The sequence below is a fragment of the Lutjanus erythropterus genome, chromosome 15 (assembly GCF_056507025.1).
Source record: "Lutjanus erythropterus isolate fLutEry1 chromosome 15, fLutEry1.hap2, whole genome shotgun sequence".
In the NCBI taxonomy this organism is placed as follows: Eukaryota; Metazoa; Chordata; class Actinopteri; order Lutjaniformes; family Lutjanidae; genus Lutjanus; species Lutjanus erythropterus.
Window position 1 is genome coordinate 28458695 of NC_139331.1, and position 12775 is coordinate 28471469.

The 12775-nt window shown below is 38.8% G+C and overlaps 1 protein-coding gene across 1 annotated transcript; it reads left to right on the forward strand.

The window, feature by feature from the left end:
- The first annotated feature begins 9796 nt into the window (after nt 1–9796).
- Nucleotides 9797–11295, forward strand: fam110c (family with sequence similarity 110 member C). The gene has a single exon (XM_084737731.1). The coding sequence runs from the start codon at nt 10276–10278 to the stop codon at nt 11293–11295; it is 1020 nt and encodes a 339-aa protein (XP_084593857.1). The 5' UTR covers nt 9797–10275.
- The last annotated feature ends 1480 nt before the right edge of the window (nt 11296–12775 follow it).

Sequence of the window (12775 nt, forward strand, 5' to 3'; positions counted from 1 at the left end):
TTTGGCACGTATCTGAGCCACCAACCAGCACCTACTTTAGTGAGAAATCTTCATTTTTTTAAACAGTTTGTCTTTCGTTTCCACTGTCTTCTCCCACTAAAACAGCACAGCTCACCAACAGAGACTGGTAACAAGTTAAGGCGTCAAAATCCAAAAATGAAGAGTTTGTAAAGAAATACAGTTCATCTTTATGGATTATATGAATGCAGAATTGACAAGAAGACTGACATCATAGGATTTTTATATATATATTGTCACTATGGCAGAAAAAAAAAACTACCATACCTTCCCCTGGCCTGGCACTAATCTAGCATCCCCCCACTTTTAACTATAACTAGGCGTCCATGCTCCCTGGTATCACTGATGCTCGGTCGATGGTATCACTGATGTTCTGTGTGGTTTTAATGTCCTGCTGTTGAGTTTTACTATCTTGGGCTGTGCACATACCATCCTAGTTTGTGATGTTCCCAGTCAGGATGCTTTCAGTTGCTCCTTCATAAAACTTAACACAAGCTTGGAACAGGAATTTAGCCTGCTTTAGTTTCCTTATGAAATACAGCTGTTTCTGAGCTCTCATCAGCAGAGTAGAGATGTTTGATGTCCATGACAGATTGCCTGTGATAAGGATTTTCATGAACTTAAAGCCAGAGATGGGGACTGAAGTCTGTGATTTGGACTGGAGTCGCACTTAAATCACACCACACAGACTTAAGACTTGACTTGGACTCGAGATTTGGAACTCGAGAAATATCTTTATTTTATTTTTTGGGCGCATTAACATTAACGAAATGATGATCTGCGTGTCATTCACTCCTTTATTATCATGTGTAACCTCACAGATCTGGCACGTGCAGCCACAGATGACTGTCGCAGCGGCGGCAGATGAAGCACACCTGCAGCTGCTGTGCTGTTTGTCATAAACTCAGGCTTTCAACACGGTCCAAACAAAATAATCTCTAAATGTCTGTGGTGGCCAAGGATGCAGGATCGACCACATCAATAAGTGAATCACTTCGTGAGCTCACGTGAAAGTTAACGTTAGCACCTTTTGATGATTAGCAAATTGACTGAATATTTTGCAAAGATGAGCGAGTGTTCGGCACGTGTGCGCACAGAGCGCTGCTTTGCAGTGACTGCAATAAAATTTTATCTTCCTTGGTTTTGCTCAGTGGAATGACAGCAGTTTCTTGGTCTTCTCCTGTTGTCATTATTTTTCACCAGAGGGATGTCTTCATTTATCTGTGACGCACTCTGTACTGAGCGTTTTGTGATTGATATCAGGTGTTTGTTTGCTCTCCCTCCTGTCTGTCGTGGAGAACATGGAGAGCTGCGTCTGTTCTGCTCCTCACTGCATCGTCACAGTGCGTTGTCCTTGTCTGTGCTTTCTGGGAGCAGTAGGCTTCATTTGTTCCCAGCCTTCATCCACACATGAGGACGTTAGCTAATGTTAACTGATCAGTGTTCATACTGTATGTTAATAGATAAAGGTGTGATGATACACTACACGCTTTGAATTCTTTAGGTGGGGGGGAGTGGGGTAAGATGAGCCAGTGGGTAAGTTGAGTCATCTGTTTCTAAGCAACTGCATACATGTGATATGGCCATAAATTCAGGAAGCAGCCATCATTTCTATCAGGCTGTGATGGATTGATCTTTTTTTTCTCCTCAAAATGCTTTCATTATATTTCTGTCTCATTTTTCTTTGTTGGTTGATAAAAACATGACAAGAATGACTTTATGGTTTACTTGAAGTTTGAGTGTGAAGTGTGAATTACATATTAAATCTGCATAATTGCCACTGATAATCTAAAAACGCATTTGCACATAATAAAGGAAGGAAGCCTCCAAAGCCTTGTAGCACTGACATTTTGATTATTAACTGTATTCAATTGTTTCTCAGTAACTGCAACTTATTATTACATTTATTTTCTGATCTAATTTAATTACATACCTTAAGTTATTCATGCACAGTTATGTAAATCCCTGAACAAAAGGTTACAGTACTGGCAGAGAGACTGAAGACAAACACCAGAGACCAAAGAATAAAAACCCTGAATTTGACAAAACAAAGCATCTAATCCAAGCTGTATTTCACTCTGAACAGTGTCAGAGCTGTGTGAACAGCTGTGACTGTTTCACAGTCTCTTTGGGTGCTTCCTGTAACTAATTATGTCATTATTGCGGGTGTGTTTAGCCACGGTCTTCTTGTTTGCCAGTGATGGGGAGTCTACTGAAGTGGCCTTGAGTGGAAAATCAGATTGTGGAAAGATGCTCATGCTGCAAAAAAACTGAACTATCTATCAGCTAAACCCCCACCCCCCCACCCCAAAAAATGTCTTTCCTTTAACATATTTTTTTAAATTCTTTGGACAGAGGTTTAGATGGTTCTTGTGATTTACCTCTGTTGAACGTCTGAGGATGTCTGTGTCTGTATGATTTCAACTGGCAGGATCAAGCCAAGGAAAAGATTGTAGAATATCAGATATTAACCAATGAAATGCAGATGATGTTGAAGCAGTAATTACATTCAGCACTGTCTCCTTCATAAATCCTCTTCTTCTATGTCAGCCCAGTCCATGCATGTGAATAGAAATGTGTAATTTATCATTCTCTGTTCAAACTGGTAAGATAAGGGTCCTGAACGAATAATAATAACTGGCTCAACTTCAGAAAATAAGCTTGGTAAATGCCAGACGTGACTGTGGACATGGGAGACAACGACTACCTTTTAATTTAGACTTCCTTATACTTCCAGACTAATTACTGGGTAGCTCTGTTTTCATCCTGACTTCTCAAAGCCAGCTGTAGGTTTTCTAGGAACTCTTAGATGAATTTTTCATATATTTATCAACCTTAATCTGACTTATCCCTTGAAACATTGTACATTTTTGCACTTTATCATGGAACTTTAATTGATCCTTGATAATAAAAAATAATAAGAATAACAAAGATTAATAACTGTGGCACCCTGCAGAAGCTTGACATTTTCTTTTTTTTGGCACCATCACATATACTAAATTACATCTAACAAGCTTTAACAGTTTCCATTGACAAATTTTGAAGAGAAAAAAAATAAAAGCGAGCAGAGCAGATTAACAGCTGCTATGCATGCACGCTTGTCCACTTCCCGGTGGGTTTTCCCAGGAAATCAGGCCCCGTCGTGGTTGACAGCAAGTCCAGGGAGGCGTGTTTCAACCGCCAAACAAGTGGATTTTTGCATGAGCTGCCGAAGGGTCTCCTACACACTTGGAAGGGGAGAGTGAGGAGATTTGTTTGCAGTCTACAGGTTCACAACTATATGCCACAAAATCCTACACACTGGTCCTTTAAACCTGCATTAGATGGAAGAAGAGTCTGTTACTGTCCTCAGATCAACAGGACGAGATTAAGTGAAAGGATATTAAAACCCTTGAAAAAACACTGTGACCCTGCAAACACAGTTGTTTTCTGAAATACAGTAAGATGAGCTTGTGATAAATAGACACTGACTAATTGAGTCGGAGGTGTCCTTATATTCCTGGTAATTAGCCCCGCATGCATAATCGGCAATTATCCGTTACTTTACATAACACTCAAACAATAACTAGAAGCAAAAGATGCCTGCAGCAATTATATCTCATAATTTGCAAGCTGTTTTTAATTGAGTCAGTTGGTTTCATTCACGTCTCAAGGATGGATGGTAATTATTGTGAATGACTCAATTAAAACACAATTAGCAGATGATACAGAGTCACATTAAAGTGTAGAGTGTGTTTGTCCAACTAGCAGCATAAGTTAAGGATTAAATAAAAGAGAGAGGGCTCAGGGGAAAAGTGTCAGTGTTCATGTTTACTCTGCTCCCCTCTCTCCACCCCTCCCTGAGTCTGCTCCCTCTATCTTTTTATTCCAATTAAGCACACAGAGGTTTCACCAATCAATCAGACAACACGCTGAATGATTATAAACACTGCCACTGCAGCTAGTTTCAACTCTAGCATCTCAAAGGATGTGAGATATAAGTCTTTGAAATCATGTTTCCTCTTGCACCCCTGAGCCAAAGGGCAGATAGGGAGATGTCTGTGAGTGTATCTGAGTGTTTAATAGCAGAGGTGGGAAGTAAGTAAGTACAAATACTTTGTTACTGTACTTTTTTGACAAAAATATCTGTACTTTCTACTCAGAAAGCTCTACTTCAGCATAACTGTGCTCTGGAGACAACATAAAAGATGTAACAAGAAGACAATGACATAACAAAATGAAAAAGATATAACAAGATAAAAATTACATAAAAGATTTAACAAAAAGTATGTAAAAGACGTAACGAGACAAAAAAAAAATGGCCTAAAAGACACAACAAGACAACAACAACATAAAAGACAAAATGAGCCAAAAAAGACATAACAAAACAAAAAGGATGTTAAAATGTTACAAGACAAAAAAAGAAGTAACAAGACAACAGTGATGTAACAAGACAAAGATGACATAAAAGATGCAACAAAAACTACGTAAAAGACAAAAAAAAAGTGATATTAAAGACGTAACAAGACAACAACATCATAAAAGACATAATGAGGCAAAAAAACAAACAAACAAGAAGTAAAAGATGTAATGAGGAAAAAAACATAAGACAAGAAGTAAAAAGAAACCAGACCAAAAGACGTAACAAGATAAAAAAGATGTAACAAGACTACTTCTTCTACTTCTACCAGTCTATTTTTCTACGTGTCTGTATTTCTACTTCAGTAAAGAATGTGTGAACTTTTGCCACCTTTGTTTAACAGATTTATTAAAAACCTTTGTTGCCTATTAAAACCTTGATATATTTGATTTGCACACGAGCTCACTACCAAAACGAATTGACGATTATTGTTCAACAGAATAATTTTGAGCAATCATTACCAAATTATGCAGAACATCTGAAAATTTGCTGATGCAATTTTATGGAACAGGCTCTGGGATAGTGAAAGAAAGTACCGCTAAAATTAGAACGGAATGGTAAACTGACTTTGGTGTTGAAATTGAGGATTAAGAGCGGGATGATATGTGACTAAACGTGTCCAACTGTTTAAAAACTAGCAGAACAAAAGAACTTCAATTTAAAATAAATCATGGACTACATCTTACCCCAGATCCGCTGAAGTTGTGTAAGAGGTGCAAGAAGAAAGTACATACTTTCACTGTGTATTAAAGTGTGTGTATACATCCACGACTTCTGCAAAGCTGTTCTTAAAGAAATCAGTTGTATACTTGGTCAAACAGTAAACATTTCTCTTTATCATACATTCTTGGTATACATAATCCCCCTTATATTCATTAAAACTCCTAAAACTCATTCTTCTCTGTGCTACGAGATGCATTTTTTTGCATTTCAGTTTTATCAGTATTAGACTGTGGTGAGATTTTACACATGCACGCCTCATGCCAAAACAAGGATGTGAACTGCTATTGGCTTTCTACTGACATGCTTTTCTACACCATAGCCAGAAATATAAACAAATGTTAAGCAGATGATAATGCAGATGTACTCTTGAACAAAACATTACTTACGTGAAAACTGAGTTGTGAGTTAGTGTGGAGGGGGCACTTGTACTCACTTGCTAAATCTTTCCTCTGTCATGAGGTTTTGAGTGAAATGTCTCAACAACGACTGGATGGATTAACATGAAATCTGGTGCAGAAATCCAAGTCCCTCAGGATGACGTCCTTTAGCTTTTTACCTCGTGCCATCGTCAGGTCAAAGTTTATGACTGAATACCTGAAAAACTACTGACAAGTGTGCAGAAGAGCCTACAGTGGCTGCAAAACTCCGGCTACTGTAGAAACATGGCAGGGCAACATGTTGGTACCCTCTGTGGTGATTATATACTAATGAAATCATATGCATGAATTTCATACTCAATTTCTGCCATATTCTGCACATAAATCCTTCTAAATCTTATACACTGAACCTTGTTAGCATGCTGATGTTATCAGTTAACTCAAAACCTCACATGTAGTTCAGTACAGCCCAACAAATCCACTATAATCAGGGGTGTAGGAGTAGATATTCCCCTCAACGATTGATAGAGTTGATCTAAAAATAGGTGGATAAACTCTCTGGTGGATAAACTGAGTAAGCCCCTGACTATAATCACTTCAGACTCTTAGTGTTGTTCAGACAAGAGGAAGAAGTTGTGTAAGAATGACTTGTGCAGTATTTGACAGAGCAGTATTGACAACTTAGCCAAATTCTTCATTATCAGGGATTAAAATGGGCTCACACTTCTATATCAAAAGGGGATGCTAACTGTTACATTAAGCTCAGAGCAGATGGTTGTTTTAACAAATCCCAAAAAAGTTGGCATGCTATATAAAACAAAAATAAAAAATGAATGCAGTCATTTGCAAATAATTTTCAACCTACATTTAATTTTAATGCAGATATTTAATGTTCAAACTGAAAAAACTTTGTTTTTTTGTCACTCTTTCTGAATTTGATGCCTGCAACAAATTTCAGTAAAGTTGATACAGGGACAACAAAGGACTGGGAAAGTTGTATAATGCTTAGAAAACTGGATTATTTCACAGGTAAACAGGTTAATTGGTAACAGGTGACAGTGTCATCATTGTGTATTAAAGGGGAATTGTCAACAGGCTCAGTAATTCACAAATGAAAAACAGTGTTGGCAAATAGTCCAACAGTTTAAGAACGTTTCTCAACAAAAAACTGCAGGAATTTAGGATTTCACCATCTATAATCTATAATATCATGAAAAGATTCAGAGAATCCAGAGAAATCTCTGCATGTCAGTGACGAGGATGAAAACCATCATTGACAGCCTGTGACCTTTGACCCTTCAGGCAGCACCGCATTAAAAACCCACATAATTACATAAATGAGGCTTGAGGACACTTCACCATACAAAGCAAAAGCCATATATCAACATTATCAGGAAACACTGTGGAGTTCTGTGGGGTCTGAGCTCATCTGACACAAAGTGGAAACGTGTGCTGCAGTCGGAGGAGTCCAGATTTCAGATTCCTTTTGGAAATCTTGGACGTTGTGTCCTCCGGGCCAAAGAGGAAAAGGACCATCCAGACTGAAAAACATTCTTCTTCATCTGTGATGTTATGAGGTGTGTTAATGCTCATGATATCATGGGTAACTGTCACATCTGTGAAGGCTCCATTAATGCTGAAAAGCACATACAGGCTTTGGAGCGACATATACTGCCATCCAGATGATGTCTTTTATCAAAGACGTCTGCTTATTCCAGCAAGACAATGCAAGGACACATTCTGCAGGTGTTACAACAGCGCGGCTTCGTAGAAAAAGAGTTCAGACACTAGACTGACCTGCCTGCAGTCCAGTTTTTGCAAAACATTACATATGTTTTACACAACATCCCAACTTTTTTTTGGAATCGGGGTTTGTATTTTACAACACAGCTTGTCGAATGATTGTGATCAATCATATTTTGCAGTCAATGTGCACACATGTGCACTCATGACAACCCTGACACGGCAAAGCCCACCCCCCCCCAAGTAAACACACCAAGATTCGCTGATTCCAGCAGGAGTCAGTAATCATACTGACATTTTGGCATGCCGATGCATATCATCACCAGACGTGAAAATCTGAGGATTCATCTGAAGATCGTAATTCATTTGAAACAAGAGGTCAAAGAAGGACAAAGTACAGGAAAAATCTGCATGAAAATCCAAATGAACTGTTCGCTCTCATTGCAGGGAAACCAATCAACATAGCTAAACACGAAAAACAGATGTGGTTATTATATACAAACAGGCTTAGAGGATTTAAAAGGGATCAATAAAATTGCCCATAGGTCATAATTTCTGTTGTATGTAAACTAATAAGCAGAGAGAGAGTGGTGTCTTTTATTTTGATCCTGGTAGATTGTACTGGAAGGTGAAGAAATGAGGACTTGATTCAGACAGGCTTAGCCATTGTAGGGTCATTTAGCCACAGGAATGCGTGAGTTCATCCTAATGACTTTCATACTCTGCATTTTAGTGCTGCCCTCTACTTTTTGGACAAGTAGATCTGGAGATATGGCAACTTAAATGTTCGGTTTGTACACATGTTTTAGATTACATTTCAGTCAGTGTTTCTAATTAAGCAAAGAAGCAGAGAACAGGGAGTCAGTTGTAGCCTTTTTGATCGAATTTTCTTGTCGTTAAATTGCGGTCGATCCTTGTTCTTGCAGTTGCGACTGATAACTGTTGTGCCAGTGTTGCATTTGAGGTTTTTACTAGTTTTTTTGGGGGGGGGATTATTCAAATATGTATACAAGTCTGCACAATTTCATGCTCATGCTGCTTTCTCTCCTTTAAGCTCTCAAGGCCCAAATCCACCGAAAGCGAGCTGATGTCAATTGATGCTCCTATGTCGTACTGCGGGCATCAGATTTCAAATGCCACATATTTTGAAGAAAGGTTGCTATTTAATGTGTCTGTTTGTTTGTTTATTATTATTATTAATAATAATTCTAAAATACTGTTTTTTTGTGTACTTTTACTCAAGTAAAAGTGAAAAAGTACAGGCTCTGAAATGTACTTTAAGTATAAAAGTAAAGCGTTGCCCTCTGAAGGACATTTTAACTGATGGTTTCTGTGCAAAACTAACTAAACCTCACATTTCCTCCACAGTTGAGTCTCCCTCTCTTATTATTTAATCTTATTATGTCTTTTTTTGCCTTGCTTGTGTCTTGTTACAGTTTTCTTTTACGTTGTTTTCATCCTGTTAGGCCATTTCCGTCTTACTACACCTTTTGCATTGTTTTTGTCTTGTTATTTTTATTATTATTTTATTTGTTTTGTATTATTATTTTTTGCTGAGTTATGTTTTTGTCTTCTGTCATGTTAAGTCTTCATGATTTTCACCTTGTTATGTTGTTTTCATCTTGATATTCCTTTTACATTGTTTTCTTGTTACTTTAATGTAATTTTTGTGCTGTTTCATTGTTTTTGCCTTGTCGCGTTTTTCACATTGCTCTTTTTTTTTTTTACATCATGTTAAGTCTTTTACGTCATTTTTTACTTATGTTATTTCCATCTTCTTATGTCACCTCAAGTCCTGTATGTCATCTTTGCCTTGTTATGTTATTTTCATCTTGTTGCACCTTTTATGTCATTTTCGCCTTCTTGTTAAGTCATTTCCATCATTTTCATCTTGCTACTCATTTTACCTTGTTTTCATCTTATGTCTTGTTAAGTTTTTTACATCATTTTCACCTTGTTACATTATTTTCACATTGTTGCACATTTTATGTTGCTTTTGTCTTGTTACATCTTTTACGCTGTTGTCATCTTGCTATGTCTTATGTCTTGTTAAGTCTTTTACATCATTTTGATGCATTATTTTCATCTTGTTACAACTTTCTGTCATGTTACACCAGTGTGTGTGTGTGTGTGTGTGTGTGTGTGTGTAATTCTTTTTCCCACTCCACTTTTATGGTGGTTGTAGTTGGGCGGTTTATGTCATTCTGTATTATAGCTTGTAACTTTTTGGATGCAATAAAACCTCAGAATAAAATCAGTAACAGTGTTTTTAAGAGGCTAGGCGGACTCATCTGAAACGTCTTCATCTTAGTTGACATGATCATTGTATATTGACCTCGCACGAAGTCTCAAAGGACTGGACAGTGTGGTCATAAATCAAGATACAGCTGCTCAGAAAATGCAAACCCAAATTCTTGACATAACACCCATAAAACATCCTTCCGCTTCGAGCCCTCAGAAATGCACAATGCTGTTTTGATTATGGCTTTAACTGTCTCCCACTGGGAGACATCAAACACTCATGATGCATGATTTAAGGACGGATAGGCTGGAGAAAACATTTATTGCGCAACATTTACATTGTAAACACCAAGCCTATTTGATGAGTCTGTGCCTCTGTTAAATGAGTGGATAAAAGATAACGAGGGCACTCTGCAAAGACGGAGACCAGTTTTCTCAGCAGGGTATAACGTACGGTTTCTGTCCTGTATTGAGCAACAAGGAAAAGGCCCACATTTCCACCAGGACATGAGAAAAAAAAAACTGCAGCAGTGTCAGCTTTCACTGTTCTCACTTGTGATGGTATCAGGTGTACTTTGAACAAGCTTGTGTTTGGTTAAAACTGGCCTTGCTGCGCAGAATGGGTGGGGTAAAGTGTTTGAACAGACAAGGTGAAGTCTCATGTTGTGATACGTGCTCAGGCAAGGAGCAGGCTTGAATGGAATCTTTCTCCTCTAACACTGAGGAGACCTAAAGGATTACTTGTTCTTTGGATATAACTGATCTGAAACCACAATGGAGGCGACCAGCGACACCTCAAAAATCCTGGAGAAGGGTCCTGAGTACCTTCGCAAGCAAATGGAACTAGAGAGTGAGACAAAAGGACGCATGAGTGCCGTAGAAAGGCTCGCTGCAAGCAAACCAAAGTATGTGAAAAGTCAACAGGTGGTCAACTCCATTCAGGAGCCGGCGATCAGTCTCGGATCTGCCTCCGTGAGCAGCACTGGGTCTTCTAACCGGAGCTCGAGCCGCAGTAAGAAGCTTGTCATGGGTTCAACAGAGGCTACATGTGGTGGGCAAAGCTGCTCACCAGGGCAGGTACGTCGCTCCAGCTCCAAAAAAAGACCAGACTCACTCCTGCTTTACAGACAGAAATGTGAGTTACTGAGAGGGTCGGCGAATGACCGGAAGCACCATATAACACGTAAATTGCTGCTCAGCTCCGTGCAGAAAAATGTTCCGTTACCTGAGGCGGCAGATAAAGAGAGTGAGGACAAAATCTCCACACCTGAGGGAGCAGCAAAGGAATGCAGCTCGCATGTGTCTCAATCAGATGGGAGGAGGAACGGAGTAGCAGAACAATACAGCAGCACAGGAGAGAGTGCTTTTGGGACAAAGGTGAATAAATCTGCCGCCGGTCTCCTGGCGGTTCCTGAGTTTGAAAGGAGGGCTGGCAAAGGGGTCAGCCGCTCTCACTCTGACATCAGCTCCAGGTACTCCAAAAACTTTGCAGACTTTGATTCTTTTTTCAAATACTGCGGGCTGGACGGCGAGGTCATCAAGTCTCTGGGGAGGGAGAACTTCTCGGCGCGCTCGGACGAAATTGCAATAAACATCCGGAGCGTCAGCGTGTCCACGTCGGAAGACTGCTTCTCCAGGACCAGCAATGACAGCGACGGACTGCTGGAGGATGAGTTGCATAAAAAGATCCGTGAGGGGACGTCAGTTATAGAACGCAATGCAAGGATTATCAAGTGGCTGTACAGCTGCAAAAATGCCAAAGAGACAGGAAAAAAATTAAGAGACCTCGATTGAGATGAAAAATGACAAAAACTGATGTGCAGATGATAACATTATGTTACAGAACAGACATAAAAACACTTTGTGTGTCTGTGTGCTTATATCAGTGTTTCCTGTGGTTTCTGTGCATAGTTTGTGTGTGTGCCAACTCCTGCAGACATTTCTGTCAGAAAGAGCATGTTTGTCTCTGTTCAAACTTGCATCTTTTCTTCTGTTTCTTTGTCCACATTACACACACACACACACACAAACACAAAACTGTTCTCAACATTTTCATCTTGAAACTTTTTTTTTAATCAAACTGTACATTCTCTATAGTTTACTGATACAGCTGTGTTTAGAATACATTCCTGTGTTAAAGGTCACAGGATTGTATTCAAAATCATGTGCACACCTGATGACACACAAATCCAGAGGGGTACATAGATTTTAATTTTAGCAGCAGGGTAAGTGAGTAAAAATGAGTCACTAGCCAAAAGCACAGAAACTGATGTAATTATTACATTATTTTTAAATCTTAATAATTGCTACAGTTTCTTAAATAACTTTTTCTCACTTTCTAATAAGTCACTCATAAACGTACTACAAGAAAGTTTCAAGTGGTTGTTATGTTTTTTGTTTATTTTGGAGGCCCCTGTGGACAAAAGTGGAAGATTTTTCCACTGTAATAACCACAAAACATAACATTAAATAATCAAAATAAAAAATCTCTTCCTGCTTCTTTTTACCTGGCTAACCCACTATTTACTGTAACTTTGGCTGAATAATGTCTGAAATCAGAAAAGAGGATCACGAAACAGTGACACTTTTGCCTTCAGATGTGAAAATACTGTCATCCAAAACAACCAACATCTACATTTACAGGTCAGACAAACTGTTAAGGTTAGCTACACAGACCGACTGCTAACATTAGCTACACAGACTAATCACTAATATTCGCTACACAGACTAACCGCTAATGTTAGCTACACAAACCTACTGCTAACGTTAGCTACAGAGATCAGCTGCAAATTTAAGTTAAACAAACCAACTGCTTAAGCTACATAGAACAACTGCTAATGTTAGCCACAAAGAGCAACTGCTAGTTTAAGCTACACAGACTAACTGCTAATGTTAGCTACACAGACCAACCGCTAATACTAGCTAAACAGGCCAACTGCTAATTTAAGCTACACAGACTAACTGCAAATGTTAGCTACACAAACCAACCGCTAATGTTAGCTACACAGACTAGCTTCTAACGTTAATGTAGCTACTTACCTGTTAATACAGCTATAGCTAAAAATATGTTGGGACTGTACATTTTTTTAACAGGTAATAATTAATTTTATCAGACTACATTTTTAATGTAACTTTCCTACAGGGTCTTTAGATGCCTGGTATCAGATATTCTGTTTCCATCTTCAGGCAGGTTGGTGGAGCGGGCAGATTCAAAGGTCTGGACCCCGAAGACGACCACATGCCTGAAAGCCCTTAAATCATAATTTATGTAACC